General features: G+C 39.9%; 1 protein-coding gene across 1 annotated transcript in view; it reads right to left on the bottom strand.

Annotated features, from left to right (window-relative positions):
* Positions 1-20,927, bottom strand: part of ANK3 (ankyrin 3) — a 213,764-nt gene that overhangs the window by 139,290 nt on the left and 53,547 nt on the right. The window contains exons 2-7 of the mRNA XM_072869693.1: positions 13,538-13,639; positions 12,970-13,068; positions 12,497-12,595; positions 7,368-7,466; positions 3,281-3,466; positions 1,393-1,491 (exon numbers count right to left, since the gene is read on the bottom strand). Of these exons, the coding sequence (XP_072725794.1) occupies positions 1,393-1,491; positions 3,281-3,466; positions 7,368-7,466; positions 12,497-12,595; positions 12,970-13,068; positions 13,538-13,639 (684 nt within the window). The remainder of the gene's footprint in view (positions 1-1,392; positions 1,492-3,280; positions 3,467-7,367; positions 7,467-12,496; positions 12,596-12,969; positions 13,069-13,537; positions 13,640-20,927) is intronic.

The raw sequence follows: 20,927 nt of genomic DNA, 5'->3' as shown, positions 1-20,927 counted from the left end.
GTCAGCAGAAATTCCATAGGCATCCTCTTATTCATACAGCCCAAGCCATTACTGAAGAAGCTAATGAGCAAACAAATTTTTAAGAACTTCAGTAGGAAGTTCTAGCTCCAGCATTTTCCAATACTAACCTATTTCGAATGTTAGCCCCTTTTCTATTTATCTGTATGTCCCTAATCACTCTCCCTGCTTTTCCCTTCTTAAAGACTTGCATACTCCCATGGCACCTGGCTTTCTGCCCACATCCTCTCTACCCTACCATTCTCTAGCCCTCCATCCTGGCTCATTACATTTTTTGTTACCTCTGGATTTGCCTTTCTTTTATCTCTGGTCTCATGCCTGGACAAAAGAAAGACACAATGTCTTTCCTTGCCCTTCATATTGCTGTATCCCTGTCCATATATATTTTTTTTATTTTCCTGCTCTTCCAACTATATATAACTTCCTTCTGTCATTTTCTGTCCTTTACACTTCTCCTGCTTACATTTTGTTGTTCCCACATCCTCCCTACCCTGACCACACTCCTTCACTCTAATATTCCTCTTTGGTCTTCCAACAGACCCGACCCTTGACAGCAGCTACGGTCAATCTTTGGCCTGGGCTGTGAGATGAGGTCCTGCTGGCACCAGGCTCACAGAGCAGTCCAGCTGCCTGTGGGAGGATGGACCCTCCCCATGCAAGAAGGCGCAGCTGAAGCCACCAGTCAGCTGCTTCCCACAGAGCCCAGAGTGAACCAAGGGGACACCGGGACAGCCCATACCATTTCCCTCCTGGCTCCCAGTCCTTTCTCATACATCTGAGGAACTACCCTGTCACTCCCTGGGCTGTGTCATGACTTTGGTGCACAGCTTACAGGGACAGGAGGGTTAGTTCCCCCACTCTACCGTGGCTCCTGCCATACAGCTCCCATTATCGACTCCCCTCCATTTCTATACCTCATTTCATCTTCTGCCTCTCCAGTTTCTCAGATCTCCTTTACTTATCATCCGACTCTCGCACATGCGGTGGAGGCACAGCTGCTTTATTCAAAGGTACACCTGCACTTCATGTTCACTGGAAACAACTGCATATTGAGGACAGCAATCCTGCCATACGTTAAAGCTACAGGTGGAAGCATTCATCTCACTGAATCCCAGCCTACCTTTTGCAACACTGGAACTATGAAAATAGCAGCTCTTTTTGATTAAAACAGAAGTTTTCAAAGGTGAGGACTAGAGCTCAGGTTCAGTTCAGCAGCCCAGGGAAACCCCCTTTACACCGTGTGGTAACAGAACAAGAGCAGTCAGGCCAGACCCCTCAGCTGGCAAGAGCAATGTACCTTTCCACACCTTTGTGGAAAAAGTGTTTCGAAGTGATGATTAAGCAAGGTAAGCATAACTAAGATTTCACACTTACCCGTGCGGTGAAGTCCACAGCAGCACCCCGATTTAACAGCAATGTAGCTACGTTGATATTTCCATAGTGAGCAGCTATGTGGAGGGGAGTGAACCCACTCTGGAAAAAGAAAACAAAACCAATAGATACTTAGTTTTTTATATCTCATTGGTACTCCAAAATTTGTATCACTTCACTGACAAAAGCTAGTAATAGGAGTCTGCTGCAAGTCACCATTCCAATTCTGTACTAGTTTTCACCCACTGACGTTTATTTATAGAATCTCAGAGAGTCTAAATAAAATCATATTGCTATGCAGGAGAGAAAAAATTAACATAATTATTCTAGAAGACCAAAAGTAGGATAAAACTTTCAGTTATTCCAGAAAAACAACAGCAAAACATTTGAGTATTAAAGCAATGATCTGTCTTTTATAAGAAATTAATTTCTAACTAGAAATACCTAGTTGTTGTCGGTATTATGCCAGTCTTGCAAGTTAAATCTCTTAGAGATTCTTTGCAGAAGTTCAGATACAAGTCATTTAATGGTACTTGCTAACTGTTTTTTATAAATTCAAAGTAGATGCAAATGAAAACAACATCAAAGACGATTTTAAATTATTAATCTGAATTTTTTTTTTCCAAGGGTTAGTACCATAAAGATCAGTCTCCCACTGTGGGCAATCACACTGGGTTATGTTCAGACACCACAAGTTACCACTCTAATTAGAAGATGCCTTACTGATAAAATTACTTCAGCAACTTATTTTCATATTTAAGTAGTTTTATTTCCTTTTAAAATAATGCTAAAACATGCAGCAATTCCATCAGTCCTGCAAAGTATGAAACCTTATGGGAACTAGATGCATTTCTAAATTGTTAGCAAGCCATGCTAGCTGCCACTGCCTTGCTTTGGGTATATTGCAGATATAAAACCACTCTCAGATCATTCTATTTGCTGACACCATCAAGGTAAGTGTCATGCAGAAGCCTAAAATCAGACCTGGATGCACAACATGACAGGGTTGTCTGCAGCTCTTAACACATCTGATAAACATATGCTCCATGAGAATCCCTGAAAAGTCCATCTTACATAATATGGCTCTTTTATGATGGCAGTTAGTTCCCAAGAATGCTTACTCTTACTTTTAAACCCTAGTTTCAGCTGCAGAAAGCCCTGGTATCTAAACTACAGTCTTCTCTAGCACATGCTACTTCATCTCATCTAAAGCACGTATCTATCCTATAAAAGGCGATGCAAAAAGGAGGAGGAAGAAATGATGCAGCAGCACTAAGTCATGGAGGAGTGATGATGCATATATATGTTTATATATACCTCTGTTGTTCTATTCACCATCATCTAGGTTAACACATTTGGAAGCAAAGAGGGGGAAAAAATGAACGGTTAGTTCACCACTGGTGATATGGATGCAAAAAGCTTCGTGATAGCTACGTGGCATGGCAGCTCAGATGACAGCACAATCAGCACACAAAGGAAGCTCGACTGAATGGAAGCTGAATGATCGAGTATTTTGAATGTTAATTGTTACATGTTTACCAAAGTTCTTAAAGTAGCAATTGCACAAACAACTAATCAAATGACTTAGTTGTACAATACCTATAGCATACCACTGCAAGAGTGGCTTTCATTTCCAAGAGAATAATTCTAATAATATTTTGCTTATTATTTTCCATTTGTAAAGTTTCTACAGGCGAAATTAACCCTGATTTACACAAAAAGGGAATGGGGGAGAAAGAGGCAAAGGAAACGTTATTCTTAATCACACACTACAGGAGAAAGTTAAGTGTAACTGCAGCAAAATACTTCACACTAAGGGAGATCTTCACTGGATGTAATACATGTGGTCAGCACTTAATAGCATCAAACCTTTTTTCTTTTTACAACTGACCTTTGACTCCACATCAGCATTGTGGTCGTTCTGCAGGAGCAGAGCCGCTGCCTTCGTATCATCCTTGCGAGCAGCGATGTGAAGGGCAGGAAGACGGACTTTTCCCTTCGTATCATTTTCAAGCAGCAGTGAAACCACCTGGTCATGACCTTGCTGCAAAGCTACTGCCAAAGGCGTGAAACCATCCTGCAACATACAATGGGGACTCTCAACACATGTTCCAAGTTTTCCAGGGAGTGGAAAGGGGAAGGGAAGAGATCTCAGCATTAGTAACAGCGCTGGCTCAAATTCAGACGTAAAGCATAACATAGTGCCAATTAAAAGTACCCTGCAATGACACTGAAACTGGAGTAAAGTGTTGGTGAACTAGGTCCCAAATGTTCAAAACACCCTTCTGGCACTCCAGACTTAAACATAAAATTATAAGACACAAGCAAACGAAAATAACTGAGACTTGAGAAAAAAAAGTGTGAAATTACTCACAAATTAACAGTGACATAAATAAGTATGTATATAATAAAGTGTATAATTATATTAAAAGGTACAAAATTTTGAAATATTAAAATTACAATTGTTAATAATGCCTCCATAGCAAATTATCATTCATTCCCCCCAGAGCTACAGGTTATAATCTACGTTTTTGAAGAAAAAAAAACAACAACTCAACACTTCAGCCCTATCCTCTGGTATATTTTATATGTGGATTTAAAATTTAATGATATTTGAATAGGAATGCCACATACTAGGAATACCTAGTAAAATATACCAATTATTTTACTACAAATTACATTTATGAAAATTTATAAGATGTGATGGACAATCTTCTTACAAACAGAAATTACTTCTTTTCAGACTAGAAAATAGCCAACCAAAGTAGTACAGAATAAGAAACCTGAAAAATAGAAGATTTTTGTTTAACAGGTTTTAGAGTGGATTCCTCAAACACATGAAAAGTAGAATCTGAGATGGTTTTATAATTTTATTTTTATGGGTTCTTAGAAAACTAAAGAATGAAAGAGCTGACATTTAGATTCTGCTCCTTCCCAAACATTTTAGTGGCATTCCAATCCAGGAACACATTCAGCTCTGCCCAAGATAATACCCAGAAACCACAAGTGCAAATTACTCTACGTGGGATATTTATTTATTACATTTGACTCTCGATCAATATATCCAAAGCTTATATTGACAAACTTCATTACAGTTTAGTAGATAAACACCTTCTTTCACTTTTCAACTACTTCTGTCATGATGAAACTGTGTAAGTGTGAAATAAAAGTGCAGCAATGACACAGGAGAATGTAGATCCTCACACTATGTCAAAAGTGTAGAGTTCAATTGTTAACTTTTTAACTTTTGGAACTAAAAGTAATGTTTTCAAAAAGGAATTTCTGTCTCTGGCTTGCCAAACAAAGAACGCCTCACTTCAGGAGGAGAAACAAGAGGAGTTCTGAAAAAGAGCATTTTTTCAAAATTTTGGAGGGAAAAAGAAAAAGAAAAAAAATCACTGAAATTCCCTGGGTCCTAATAAGCTTTTTTTTCCCCCCCCATGATTTTGTTTTTAATTTATTTAACCACAGCCTTCTCCTTTGCCTCTGGCTCACCATCCTCCAGCAGCAGGGCAGGGCTCTGGGTGTGGTCCTGGGCTGCGAGCAGCTCCTGGGGTCAACCAACCATGCAGCCTCCGACTGTGGGCAGCCACAGGGTGTGAAAAATGCTGTGTAGCTTTGAAGGCTAAAAAACTCCATAAGCATCCCCACAAGAGGGCTCTGGCAATATAGCTACGCTGTACCTGCAGAAATGGAGGCTCCTGCCTAGAGAAACCTTGAGTGCGACCGCTGGCGCCTTAGTGACCCGCAGGTGTTCGCTTCCTGGTCTATTTATGCAGCCGATGGCAGTGGCACAGCCAGCCACTTCACAAAGAAAAGTGGTTTAGCTATCTACAATGTCTTTTCTCATCAGGCCTTCTCTTCTGCTAAAAATGCTGGTAACAATAATGTAAAAAAATTCCTAGGAACACATTTTCTCCTTTCCTTAGGGAAAAGGGAGTGGACAAATGGGAGAGCGCACTTCAGTTCAACGCCAGAACAGCTGCCATCCCCTACACCCCGTTTCCTAACTCTGACGAGAGCTGCCCATCACTTCAGTGTGTGCAGAGATCACGGCCAAGCAAACTGTGACCAAGAATATTAGCACTGACAAGAACGCATTTCCACCACATGCTCTCTGAAGGTGCCTACCCACAAAAAGACACTGCAAGCAAGCATCGTGAGGTCAGTACTGTAATTAGCAACTGCACTTTAAAACAAAAGGCAAAGCCCACTCCAGAAAAAAACAAAACAAACCCCCCCAAAACTAAAAACAATTTAAACAGTTGGTTCTATTTTTTAATTTAGATTAAAACACCTTTGTTAAAGAGTTTTATTTTTAATGAATATTCTCTAAGAGAGAATATGAAAATACTCTAAGCACTAGAGTAACCCTGGGTTTTTCCTGATATCCCAGAGCTGGCTAAGTGGCAATCGTTTAATAACAAAGGCTTTTGCAGTTACAAAGATAAAGATAAATCAGATTTATATGAAAACTTGGACCAAGAGAAAATAAAAAAGCACCCATAAGCAACTATCACAAACAAGTAAGGCAATAAAGGCAACATTATTTTGTAGTCTGGTATCTTCAAAGGAATTCTCTATGGATAAAATTAGATTGCAACATATCATCAAGCCAAGTTGGAGAAAAGCTCAACCTAAACTGACATACAATGCTCAGGGGAAAAACAATACCAAAGAAAAAGAACCAAGTACCCATGCACAATTTTAAAAATTTATATTTTCAGAAAATCATACAGTGGCAAGAATATTTTCAGAAGTTTGAATCTATTGTATAACTCTGGGGGTCCCATGACTTCTTTGTTTCCAAGTTTTTACAAAGAAATAGAAATTAGTGTTCTGAAAACGACAATTTTTCAATTAATTTTCCAGATTTAAAATATTTCATTGTGGTATTTCTTGGCTTTCATATCTTTAAGCATTTCCAGAAAGCAGTTTCTGATGCACACCTCTAGTTATAACTAATTTTAGTGATTTTGAAAACATAATTTTGATCCATTAGTGGTTCATTTTTTACAGTGCTGACTTCAGAAGAGAAGAAAAAGATTCCATACATACATCACTATACAGTGATACAATAAGGTATAGTGATGCAATAAACTAATTTTGCATTTCGTATTTTGCAAAAAGTAGGACTTTTTCAAATAAGCATTATTTCCTTCATGGAATCAGTTCAGATAGAGCAATCAGAATTTAATAAATATTAGAGAGATCACATACTGAAATACTTTTTTTTTGGTAGCAAAATCTTGGAATTAAGACAACTGAAAATCCATCAGATTAAAAACCTATCTCAATGCAGTACATTCAAGACTATTAATTTGTCTGCTATTCTTTTTCCTTGCAGGTTGCCTTATTTGAGGTAGAACTACTTTTTAAAGCACGAAATAAAGTGTGTTCTTCTAGAAAGATCACAGAACACCTTCAAGGATGGACCTTGCATCTTTCTGTCAGCTAGAAATTATCACTGCAAGACCAGATGGGATAACTGGGTGCTACAGAGCAGGTATCAACATGGCAATAAATGCAGTTCAGAAAATACTCTAAGCACTAGAGTAACCCTGGGTTTTTCCTGATATCCCAGAGCTGGCTCCAAAGCGTAGGTAAACAGTTGTCCTTACTTCATGGTTGCCCTCCACATTACTCAGTATTTTTAATGAAAGCACAGAGAACTTTTATAATATGCACACAGCTTTCCTGTTTGAGCACTTAACCTGAAAGATTACCAGTTATGACTAAGAACACATCTACTTTTAGAACTATTTCTAGCTAAAGTCATTTTTTATTTTAGAAATAGCAAGAGATGGTTTAAACTGCTGAAAAGCCAATAACTCAGTATTCATTATCACACTTCGCAGATAGAACTTTTTATTAGTCTTTAATTTTGTATTTAAAAGACTAGTTTGATATAAGCTGGCAAGAATAACTGCTCAAGCACATTTTACTTTGTTCATAAAGTGTGAAATTCAAACTTTTACCTCTGTGGCAAGGCTTTGACTGGCACCATTGTCAAGAAGAAACTTAACAACCTCCAGGTGGTTTTCTTGGGCTGCCATATACAGTGGAGTGAAACCATTCTGAAATAGGAAAACAAGAGTGTAAACACTCCACAAACATCTCATACATACCACAGATCTGCCAAACTCGGGTAGATTAAGAGGAAACCAAATAAACTGGCTGCTCACATGCCAGTTAAAGGTGTGATCTCCCCTGATTTAAATGAAGATAGGAGAAGGGTAATATTATTTAAAAGAACATGGTGGAATCTTTCAGCTGACCCGATACAATTCCCACAGCTAAGTAAGAATACTTCCTTTTATATCTGTTGTGAAGTCAAACTAAAAACCAATCTGGACAGACCATTTGGTAGATGTGAGTTACGATTCCCGATAAACGTAGCCACAGCAATGGAAATGCAAAACAGGACAGGCAAATACAATACAAGGCTGTAGCAAAAGCAAGGGCAATGGCTCTTCAGAATACTTTATAATTTTTTCTCTTCTCTCCATTAGCTTTGACTTTTCTTTCACTTGTGCTGGCTACTTATGCCTTTTGTCTCCTCAAAGATCTGCCTTCTGAGCATAGCCTGCTTGTGGTCACTGAGCTACTTCATAGTTCAGGCACCAGGAGATCTCAGAATCATCGGTTCTCAGAAGGTTCAAGACAGAGGTTTATCAGTGTTTCCGACCACATTAGAGCATTTCTCAAATTATGCTTAAGTGAGTGATTTCAATCAATGCAATACAAGTATTAGAGGCTGCAGAGCTTAACTCATTCTTTGCCTAGTGCTTTCCTCTTACAGTCAATGTTTTTGTCTTTGCCTTAACTGTATACAGGTGACAGCATTTCAGGAACTGAATTTTTGGGAACTAACATTAAGACAATGTATTTATCCCCTATTGTTCTATGCATTTCTGAAATTCACAGCTTTGACATCACTCACAAAACCAAAACAGCAAAATGAAGTCATGAAACATGTCCTGGGTTCAAGATACCTCTAAAGGAATTTATAGAAGTTGCCGATTTGCATCTGAAATTGCTTGGCTTTCATATCGCACTGCACATCCCTCAGTCCAACAGAACCATGAACTAGTGGTAAATACATTTTATAGTATGAACTTAAAACGTCCATATACGATTAACTGAGCAGAGTTTGATACTGCTGAAGCAACCAAAGCAGCATCAGCAATAAGAACAACAATCCCTTTCTCCTTTAATCTATCATGATACATGTTTTTACCCTTCATACTCCAGCATTACTCTTTGTCAGACATACCACTGATAGATTTTGCCTGATCCCTTTCCTTATGGTACCAGCATGGGTGATGACACCATTAAACACTTTGGCCAGGAGGTCACTCAGGTTTCAGTGGGCTCTGTTAGGGCCCTGTCTTTCTTCTCACTATCTTCCAGATCTCATAGCATTGGGATTTCTGTGAACCTCAGACTCCTCTTAAGTAAACTTCACACAGAATCAGCTGCAATGGGGGCAGCAGCTTCCCTCTTCAACTGCTCCCTGCTAAGATACCCCCAGACCTCTCCCTCTACCACACACCACTTCTGGTGATTACTCCAGAGCATGGGGAGGACAAGGAGGAAAGGAAATACAAAATAAAGTAGGAGGTAAGGGCTAGTTAAAAATAACAGGTGTAACAGAACAGAGATTTCATCTGGCTTAAGAAACAGAAAAGTTAAGGAAGTGCTTCCATATGACAGGGTTTTGCTGGGAGTATCAACACTCTCACATCTGCAATGTGGCCATGGTAGACATTTCGGCAGGGCAGAAGGCGCAGGGGGCTAGATTGCAGTTTGGCTAGATCAGTTACAAAGGACACTGACCTAGATTTTGTGGGGAATCAATGGAGCCAAACAGAGATGAGCTGAGAGGAGTTTGGCCATATATTTGCATCAAAGAAAAAACATTAACATTCTGGGCTTTGGAGAGATTAAGTGAAACCGTAGCCTAAGACCTATAGCAGTGAATTTCGGGTGAGTTATAGTAGCCCTGGTGAAAATAGCTGAGAGACATCTGACTGTCACAGCAACGGAGCAGAGTTGTGTGGCACATGTCCAACACAGAGCACGCAGGAGAGCACAGGTGACCTGAGGCCGAGCATGCAGGCTTCACTGGCAGCAGAGACAAATAGGAGGTCAGAAGAAAGGACAGCTGGAGAGGAGATGGCGTGAACTGGACATTTGATCCAAGAGGAACTTTACCATCAACAGGACACTGAGCAGCTGTGAAGACACATGTTTACAAGGCTTGCACAGGCTGCAAGGTCTGTTGCTGTTCCAGTATTTTGATAATTGGTCTCTATTCAGGAAAGCATTACTACAAGCATAAAGCAGGCGGTGAAGTCCTACTGGAGCCAAAGCCTAAAGTTAGCAATGGGTTAATGCACTCTCCAGAACCAAGGCCTAACAGTTTAGTTCCTGTACAGTTAGAATTCTGCTTAATGAAAAACAAAGAAGCCAGAAAGCACTTGCTAAGGTACCTAATATGTCACATTACAGTTATTATTATAGTGAACAGCAGAGTCTGGCATTTTTCCCTATCATTTCATGGCATACTCAATATCTATTTACTAACTCAGCTGGAAACAAAGATTAATTTTTTTAGTTTCAAACATTTGCATTTAGAAAGGAAGCAGGAAACACTTCCTAATTATTAGTTTCAGAAAATAATTAATAGGCAAAAATTCTCAGAACCAAGAATTATTAGCATTTAGAGGCAGAGCAGAACCTTTTCTCCTATGTTAAATTATTCTAGGGTATTCAACATCTTTCCCCCCATACTTTGCTTTTTCTTTTCTCTTTAAAAAGGGACTGAAATTGCCAGAGAGCCACAAACCTAAGGAAAGCATTTTGTCTTCAATAGTAATAAATAGCCTTTAGAATAGGTACAAAATTCAGACTCAGTAAAAGTTCACTCTTTTTTTTTTTTTAAGGACAGAAAGATTTGATTAAAGGCGGCCTTACATCCCCAACACTGGCACTGTCAGCAGGGTAGAGCTGTTACCTTCAAGGGAAGAGGAGACAAAGCCAAACACACAGAAAACAGGGTCAGCATCAAAAAGAAAAACAAAAGAAAAAAATCTTCGGGTGGTCTCTCTGTGGGTATGCCAAATTCAGCAGAAGTTTATTCTAAGGTTTAGGAAGGCTCAAGTGATGCTCAGTACCACGGACAAAGCTGGTCCAGGGGCAGTTTGGTAACAGGGAGCTCCAGGGACCTCCCAAAAAGACTAATCCCAACTGGGGTATGTCACTGCCAGGTATTGGTGTGGAATGGCCAATATACATGTCTCTCAAGCAAAGAGATCAAAGGCATCCGTAAGGGGGGGAGGGGGAGAATAAATCTTTAATTCTAGTATGTTAGCAAAATAAGCGTAATGTGGCAAAACCTTAGGGTGTATGGACAATGCAGTTATATAAGATGTTTACAATCTCAGATTATTTTTAGTTTCAGGGCTGAATACACAAGCTCTCAAACATGAGTAGAAAAGATCCTTTCAAAGCTATCTTAATTTCTTCAACAGGAAAACCACTGGAAATATTTCTGCTTTGTTTTACTTCTTAAGAGTCATGGAATATTTTACTTAAAACCACTTTTTGTTGTTGTTGTTCTCTTTAAATTTAAATTATATGGTGCCTGGAACCAAATATTGCTGTATCTAGCTAGTATAAAAGAGTAAGAAAGGAGAACTGAGTAGCCTGTTTTCTTTGTTCAGGTGAAGGAAACATGAAATACAGATCACAAATAACTAACATTCTTGAAATAGATTCCGTTAAACATTTTGTTCATATTATTTGAGACACCATTAGAAAAAACATGTTTCTTTAAAGTGTACATTTTTTAATTTCCCTTTTTAACAAACATTTTCTATCATGCCCACATCTTTATAATACAGCAGAACTGCAATACTGGGCCAGATGAGAAGACCATCTCTTAATCTGATCCCCTTTCTCTGACACTGCCTGCCAGCCAGCCCCTGAGCAGGGAGAACAGGAATGGGGCAGGCATGCAGGGACACCTCTTATGGCACAGCCACCCGGCTTTCAACAATCTGTGGTTTATGCATTTTTTGAGCCAGAGTTTTTCTCTGTTTCATTTTGCTGCTTTGCTTTTAACACCAGCACTGTTTTCCCTTATTTCAAATTTTCTATAATTGACCTAAATATTAATTCAAAGGACTTGACCAAACTTAAAAGCTCTGCATGTGCTTGCAGCACCTCCTTGTACAAGGGAAGGGGATGAGCTCAATTAACCCTGAGACATTGAATTATGTGAAACGGGATCCCTTTCATTTGAACAAGTTCTCTCCCACTCTCCTGTTCTTTCAGCATCTCTTCTGACTCTGTAACAATTAGCAGCTCACAGGACACTGGAGGGCAGATCTAAAGCTGAAGGGTAAATGCGCTGCTGTGCTGCCTGTTACACTACTACTTCCAGTACCCTGCAAACACCCTGGATATGCCTCCACTTTCTTCATCTCCAGGGCTGTGTGTCTGCGTGGCTTCTGGAAGACTTAAACAGAGATGTTATGTCTATGCTTTCTCTGTTGGTGAAGGAGGTGGACAACTCAGAGTTAATCCCAACTGATGGTTGACATTCCATGTGGGAAAAGACCTGAACGCAACCTGGGATTTCATTGCGCTGTCATGCCTATGGGGGAAGACAAGACTTGATATGTCCATGATGCCTCTTGGTACACTCTGACCACCTGACAAGGGGTAGAGCAGGAGGGGGAGCACTGGGAGCGTTTAAAGTTTTAATTGTATGTTGAGTTACAAGGTGGGAATGAACTCAGCACTACACTCACTAAAACACCTGCTTCAGTAATAAAATGGCACTGTGTGTTTAAACTTTGTCCTTGCACCTGTTGTCGCTTACCTACGTAAATGGAACAGCCCAAAAAGAATGGGGTTTTTTGTCTTAGCAGGATTACATTGATCTTAGTGACTCTATCAAACCCTGGTTTCAAGAGCCAGCATTAATATACAATGAGATCTACCAAATATACTTAATTAATATTATAGTTTATAAGGAGAGACGATTTTAATGTCAGCAAAGTTTTTGATAGTACCAAATAGAAAAATATTACTTTACCTGAGACTGTGCATTGACATTGGCCCGATTTGTAACCAACACTTTGACTACTTCTGCTTGTCCAGCAAGGGATGCTATGTGCAATGCTGTGTTTCCTTTCTGAAATGAGAGGCAATGATATTTGAAAAGAGTACAAAACTTGACCTTGAATACATGACAATACTATCAAGAACATGTTCCACTTTAAAACATGATATTTCTTGCAATAAAATACTCTTACTGAATACTTCTAATGGGTAAGTTATTCTAGAAGGCATGGACAGAAACCTACAATTTGTTCAGTAAATCTCACTCCTAGTAACCTGTGACATTTACTATAATCTCAAAGGTTTTATGTTAAACAATTACTGAGACAACTCCACCAGTGGAAAATGGGCAATTACTGCTGCAGTAATGTCTGTAATCAGTTGGCCAACACGTTGTGCCCATGCCATTGGCGTGAACAAGAGAACAATTAGATAGGCCTGACTAACCTTTGTCGCTGCATCCACACTGGCACCTCGCTGTATCAGTTCAGAGACAACTTCTACGTGCCCTTCTTTGGAAGCGAGATGGAGGGCATTCAACCCATTCTGATTAAAAAAAAGAAGGAAAAAAAGAAAAGCAATGGAAAAGATTGGCAAAGGTTTTCCAGCATAGCAAACAACATATCAGGAGACAAATTATTATAACTCAGTGAGAGGACTGCTTCCAAAAACTATTCTTATGTAAACTTTACAAGAACTAGATTATAAGGAAAGACTATGAATTAAGTCAGGATATACTAGCTCTGGGGTCTCAAGTTCTGTGTGCTGTCCCATGATCTGATGTAGTGCAAATGGAATGAAAGATAACGTTAAATAGCATAACATTCTCAAAGCGGAAGTGAAATGATGTCTTGGTAAGGGGTAAAAATAAAAGTTTTAATTGGATAAAATATGTAAACATGGCTCATCAAAAACCATGTAGTTATCACTGACATGAAGTGCAAATATAAAGACAGATTTGAGAAACAGTAAGAGAGGTATTTATCCAGCAAATTTGATCAAAATATTCTTCAACCTGATTTGAAATGTTGATGTCCACTCCACTTTTTAAGTAGTCGAGAGCCTTTTCCAAGTTGCCAGCTCGAGCAGCTCTCAAGTAACTTGCATTTGTGTCAGACTACAAGAAAAAAGGAAAAATCCCATTAGAAATTACAGCACAGTAGGAAAATATATTCCCTTGGCAAAGAAGTTACTAATGATACAACATATTGTACATATATTTAACTAGACATGAAAGGATCCCAAACTGCCTTATCAAATATGGGTCAAATCCTGCCCTCCTTGCTTATGCAAACTCCCTCTGGTGTAAATAGGCTGTCCGCCTGACTAGGCAGCACAAGATTTGACTTCATATATAAACATGAATTATGCAGCACTGTAACATGCAAGACTAGTAGCCAGGGACACATCTGGTACCCAGCGTGGAAGACAAACATGGTGAGGTTCAGGATAGGACTCCATGGAAACCACTCTGCTCTTTCCACAAGTGCCAAACCACCTTTAGTGTCTAAGCTGAACAGACCGGACCAGTACCGAGAGATCTCACATGACAGATTTAAAAAAATCCGAACCACTCAGCGTTGAAGGACTGGATTACCTGAATGAAAAAACATGGTTCTACAAATTAAGGCATTTTAAAATCTAATATCTGATTACATTTTATTTTCTCCATCCTCCCTCATTTTATGGCACATTTTATTTACAATATCTGTCCACATTCAGTGAAGTAGCCAGAAATCCCTAGGTGCAGTGCCATTATCTAAACTGCATTTTTTTTTTCAGATCTTGCTTTAAAGATAGATGTGCAAATTTGCTGTATGATGACTTCAGCTTGAATGTAAGGGTGGCAGAAAGGATGGTTAAGTCATGAAAGAGATCACTGTAAGTAATTCCCATCCCCAGAGGGTTTTAACAAGTTATGCAAATATCCACCAAGGACGGTTTAGATAATGCTGATCCTGCCTTGGAGCAAGTGGAATGAACTGGGTTAGCTTTCAAGAGGGACAAACAGTACAATCTTTGATTCTATCTGTGCCATGGCTTCCCCTGGCATCTTGGGCAGTCAACACATTTTTTTGTGCCCTCTTCTCCATTACTATATCAGGAATTATCTTCTTTTTTTTTTTCCCTCAGTACCATTTCATCACAGGCTTACATCACAACCACTTTAAGTGCTTTATGAACCTTTAAGGTTCTAAAAGAGTGCCACAATTGCCTTTAAAGAAAAAATTAAAGGCAGTAACTGCTGATACAAATATAAAACACCCTGGAACCAAAGCTCAGTTACTTATCCAGTGCTCAAATAATTTTTTTTTTCATTCCTCATTTTCTGGATTTGCTATAGACTTTTCTCCTCTCCTGTCAACGCAGCCACTGCAAACTGCATGTTCTGTGCAAACATTGCTTCAAGCCCATCTAAGTCACCTTCATGTGCAGAATGAAGCAATCTTGGGCATAATGACAGCAAAATGGTAAGTGGCTATGAAGTCTGCTTTCTTCTTTGTACCAGTACAAGCTACAAGACTATTTTACTAGTAGTTTCAATACAACAAGCTCTCTCTTCCAAGGAGAGAACCATTACTGATGGACTCTTCATTTTCTCCTGAGTTTTGCACACGTGGCATTCCACTTTGCAATGGTAAGTTACCAACTTACAAACTTCCCTGCTCTTAATCATTATTTTCCAAGGACGCCACACTGACCATTACAAATCAGCTTCTGCAATGTGCTTCCAACAAAACAGCCCCCAAATTCCAATGTTTAATTAGGCTCTATCAAAAAAAAGGTGCTGCCACAAACTACATGGTCAGAACTGTAAAAACTATGAGAAAGAATAGCTGCCTTGAAAAGTGCGGTAGAAACACTTTCATTTAGACAATCATCTGAACTGTGCAATGCAGATTATTACAGAACACAGGTCATTTTCTCAGTGCTTAGCAACAGCAGCCACTGAGGGTAAAAAACAGGTCAGCATTTTATCAGCATTACCAAAGGTATGAGGGAGGACTTAATAGACCGGGAGCCCTTTTTGTCACAGTGTAATGGCATGTCTGTTTGGCACAGTCAGCAGGTGGACAATAATTAACATCAGCTGTTTACAGCTGCTTCTGGGTGGGGAAGGGATGCACCAGAGAAGCTTGCTATGGAAAATCAGTTCCCGCCAGTCACATTAATGCACGCCAGACAAGAAACACTGCTCATACTCAGAAACATTTAAACCTTTCTATTTGCTCAAAAAAAATGGAGGGGGGGGAGGCAGAAGGAGTGATAAATAGCTGATATTCACATCAATAGCTAACTGCTGTTTCACTGTAGAGGGAAAGCAATGCCTATGTCTTTTAAGGACTTCTCTTGGAAGCGCTTGCTCGCTAACAGGAGGAAGGACAAAGGTTAGGTCACACTTCCAGCCTGGGGACGTATAAAAATGTTTCAAATCAAGCCAGCTCAGGTGCTGCTAAGTGATGCACAAATCTATTCCTGAAATCCCTCAAGCAAACAGCATGCCCTCCTTTGCCAGTCACCACTCAAAACTCACTCCTTTTGCTCAAACTGTCCAGAAACATCGCTGACACCAGTAGTCAGGTTGCCACCCGTGTGGCGGGGCTGGTGGGGTGCTGGGCACAGCACCCCGCTCACCCATCAGCCTGGACTCTCACCGCTTAGACAGGGACAGGCTCCCAGCACGAGGGGCACCGTACAGAAAAAGCAGCGCTGACACATGCAGGCACTACAATGACAACTAGGAAGCACCCAGAGAGGCTGCCATGTAACAGCACTATGGGGATAACAGAAGCTCTCCCGCACTTCAGCTGATCTGACTTGGTACTTCCAGTTTCCACCTTACTGGTTTCCAGTTACTTGAATGTGATGTGAGCTAGCATGTGAAACTGCATGAGCTGCCTTAGCAGCCAGGGTGCAACACATCCCTGTGCACTGAGAAAGGGGAAACTCTTTTCTTCTGACCTTGCCTAAAGCTCCCAAGCCCTCAGACTGGGTTAACTCCCCTCAGGTTTGTTAACTCACCCTTTCTGGGCCACCATGCACAGAAATTTTGAGATTTGCACAGAGGGATAACAGACTGAGGTTGTACAATTGTGCAAAAAGTTCAACAGGGCTTCTGAGATTCTCTCCATCCATTACGGTCTCTGCCATGAGCAGAAACAAGCAATAACATTAGAGAGAAAGGAGAGCCAACATCTTTGGAAACCAAAAGCAATTCCAGCCTCTCTAAAAGTGGCATTGCCAGCTTCCACTTTCCCTATAACTAAGGCATTACTTCAGACCTGCTCAGATAGAGAATAGTCTTACAAGCTTTTTCTGCCTTGCAAAATGCCTTTAATACCCTTGTTTTTAAGACATTCCACTTCCAAAACCCAGGAGAACCGAGGAACGCTATCCAACTTTTACAAAAGCTAAGTGTAGGGGTCAGTAAAAATTGATCAAAAACATCAACTGAAAACTTTCAGATTTCTGAACCTAAAATTTTCTCAACTTTACATTTCTATTTTAAGCCTAAATTCAATTTTTTAAAAAAATACCAAAATAGCATAGAAAAATGTCATTTCCAATTGGCACTATTTTGTTTAAAACAAAGCCTTTTGGAGTCCCGATAGAGCCTGTAATTGCCTCTGTATTGCACAGACAGGAGCAGCATCAGAGCCTAGGCTCAAATCACTGAAGGATTTAAAAGTTCAAACAAGCGTAACAACAATGTTAGTAAGTATTTATCCGGATTCCCATCGTGCCTGGGAGCCCATGTCACAGACTGATTGAGGACCTGTTATACTAAATGCATTAAAAAACACAGTAGAGGAAATAAGGATTTTAGGTTTCCAACCATTGCTCAGGACACGGGCACAGGTAAGTGCTCCCTCTGTGGGTAACTATTCTCGATATACCCACTTCCACCTTCCACGCCAGCTGATGTCCAAAAGACAAACCCCAGACAGACAGCATGTCTACTGGACATTCCCTTAACAAACCTAATAAAAAATTTTTATAATGCTAATTACTTAAACCTCAATAATAATGACAGAGGCATTCTGTATGCTAGCAATCTATTCAGATCCCTTTTTTTTTTTTTTGTAATCAATCCCAACATGAAATGAAGATGAAAATTGGCTTTTGATTCTCCACTGTCTTGACAAATATCAAGAGAACAACAGGCATGGGATATACATCAAAGCACCCTGAATCTCAGATGTTCTTGCAGTCAGCCACAAAGATTGCAGCCCTTCCTGTGCATTTGCACAGGATTCCTGTTGTCAGGCTGTGTCCCCAAAGTCTTTCCCTGCTGCACTCCCTGGGGATCCTACCTTTTCAATCTCTATATCCAGCCTCAAATTAAAAATCAAGATTCTTAAAAGTGTTTCAGTTCTTGGAGAGACAGACCTCAAATCCTGTGCACGGCATTTAGTTCTGGAATGGCTACTCAGACAATATTTAATAAACAGTGGATTTATGAGAATACCAGTACTGATGCATGTATAATATCAAGCTTTTTCTTCACAGATGGCACAACTTCTCCCTCCTCTCCCTGTACTTTCTTGGAAGAAAAAGGGAACTATTTCTAGTTTTAAGAAATGCGTATATGCAGATGATTGGCTAATTAATGCAGGTTTTATGCAATATGTATGTCTTTTAAATTTGTGTCTTCCCCTTTAATGTACTATGCTATAAAAATTCAACTCTCTAATGTAAAGCAGGCTGATGAGCTTGCAGACTGCGGGCTGCCTGCAGCCCACAACAGGTTTTCCAGTCTGGAGCTCATTCCAACAGCCTTCATCCCAGAGACATCTCTAGAAAGGGCTGAGGCTGGATAAGCCATGCTGGTAGCAGTACTCCGTTTCCCAACCTTCTTTACCCTAAGGTCCTCTAGTCCTGCCACATGATGGATGGCAGAACCTGTGATGTGCAGGGGTAAGACCTGAGAACTGTTTCCCCATTTTGAGGAAAAGCTACGCGAGTTAAAAACATTTCTATTACAGGAAAGACTAACTCCTAAGTTACTTGGATATTGCCTTAAGCCTCCATTTTAAACCAGAAAATGCTGATGCTGACTTAGCTGATGCTAGCAAATACATATTCACTATCTTTTCCTCCAAGTGCTCCCAATGAAGAGACTATTTAGCCTAAGTAAAGACAAAAACTATTAGGAAATTTGCACTGACTGTCAACCCAGGGTCTGGCGTGGCTTTTCCATGGGGCTAAAGAGGGTCCTCTCAGAAAACAGAGAATACCTATTAGTTAGTGAACCCTCAAAAGTGCAAAGCCATTATTTTCAATGTGCACAGGCCCCCTCCCATACTGATGGTATTTTTATTATGCTCATCTCTCTTTCCTTTGTGTTCTGCTTACAGTGGCTTCTTTTTCAGATTAAAAATCCAGTCTTTTTTCACACTGGGAGCAGGGTTTTGTTTTTCACTCCATCTTTAACAGTAGCTGTTGTGAAGGGAAACCCCCAGCAGGTTCCCATTGTGCTGGAGCAGGATGCATTCTGGCTTGAGTCCCAACAAAAAGATGCTAACCATGCCTAACATTTGTTGTGGGGGGAGGCAGTGACCTCATTTTAAGGGATGAACTTATGTTACTTCCATTTGGAAATGTGCTCAACAAAACTAGTCTTGCCACAGCATGAGATGATCTGAGGAAAGAGATGATAACATTTTTGCTTATTTTGATAAGGGTGGGCTTACTGCAACTGATGGCTTTTTTTTTTTTTTTTTTTTTTTGAAGTAAGGCTCAACTCTGATGGGCACTAAGCACTACACTGGAAGCTGGAGGTCCTTGGCATTTCTTAGATTTTGCTTCTATGTTAATTTAGAATTTTCCTCCAAGCCAATATGTTACACTCACTTGGTAAAGGATGAAATTTTATTTCAAATAAACTATACTGGCCAGTTAACAGTAACGGCTGAACCATGTGAAATAAACCAGCCATATCATTTTCTTGGGGAGACTCTTCATCCAGCCTCCAAGTGACTGTATCCTTTGTATCTCTCTACTACCTCATAACTAAATCTGTATTTAAAAAATTCACTTGCATCTTCTTTATTAGAAAGGGGGCTGGTTGCACCAGATGAGAAAATTATCTTCTTTGTGCAGACAACTACGGCTGTACTCATGCTTTACATACCATACTACCATACGTGTTTTCTTCTGATAAGAATGTGACAGCCTGGGGCCAACTGCTATCTGCAGTTCTGCTGTTAATTATCCTTCAGAGAGATGCTTTGGGGATCACAGCCCTAAACATAACCACAGGGCAACAGGAAAAGCTCCCTTCCTACTGCCTGACAATTCAAAGGAAACATCTTTAGGCTAGGGAAGGCCAGCTATTTTGAATATGATTGCAGAATGAGAAATGATTTAATTATTGGTTGAAAACCAAACAATTCCTTCTAATTATTTGCCCTATCATGCAACTTAATCATCAACTTTGATCATATTATTTTATTGTGCGTGATAAAGTAGCCAAAAATATTATACTATTTGGAATGTCCCCATAAATGGCCCTATTCCAACTATGTAACTACGATATGTTTTCCACAACTTAAAAGCTACACTGGTTTCAGGCTGCATGAAACCCCTCTTCCTGGTCACAACAGTGGAGTCTAAAACACCTCATATTTCTGCAAAAATTGCATGTGAATCTATAATCAACTGTATTTGCAACAACTGAGGCTCTAACCCTGTACAGTAGTCAATCTTAACATGCTTGTAGAGAAAATAAAATATTTCCTGAAAATCACACATTTAAGCAGTTCAAAACAGAGTGGAAAATGCATTTTAGATTCAGCTCCTTCTTTCTAGAAATCCTTGACCAAACCAGGAAAACATCCAAGCAAACAAATAAGCCTCTTTCCTTGCTAAACCACAGGACGAGCTAAGTCTCTGACGTGCAGGTTTAGTATATACCATTTTCAAGATGACTTGCACCACTCTATCTGTTAGAGTCTGTCTTGGCAAAATGCTGAATCTGTGCTCACTGCTACCACTGAAAATGAACCACCTGTATTGGACTGGAAGATGGTTGAAAAGGACCCAGAGCCTGAGACATTCAGACTGGTACATACAAGAACATTTCACAGCTTCCAGTACAAGAAGTATTTATCGCTGCCTCTAACAGCATCAAGAGGCCTAGAGTGAGTTGTTTGCTTGCAACGACAAACATCTCCTGTGAAGCTATGATGCAGCTTTCTTACTGTATAAGTCACTTAGACTTTACGCACGCAGTCTTCTTCAGCAGACTATAAATCTAGTCAACCCCGTGATTTACGATGCAACTAATCCAGTCCTGGGTGTCTTTAAATGCCTGAATGACTGCTTCCTAAGAGAGTACGAGCACAAGATAGAAATGAAAAGTAGCTGTTATTCTTTTGGTTTTCTACAAAGAGCAAAGGGGG

This window comes from Ciconia boyciana, chromosome 8, assembly GCF_034638445.1.
Source record: "Ciconia boyciana chromosome 8, ASM3463844v1, whole genome shotgun sequence".
NCBI classification, from domain to species: Eukaryota; Metazoa; Chordata; class Aves; order Ciconiiformes; family Ciconiidae; genus Ciconia; species Ciconia boyciana.
This window is presented reverse-complemented; position numbering and strand designations above follow the sequence as displayed.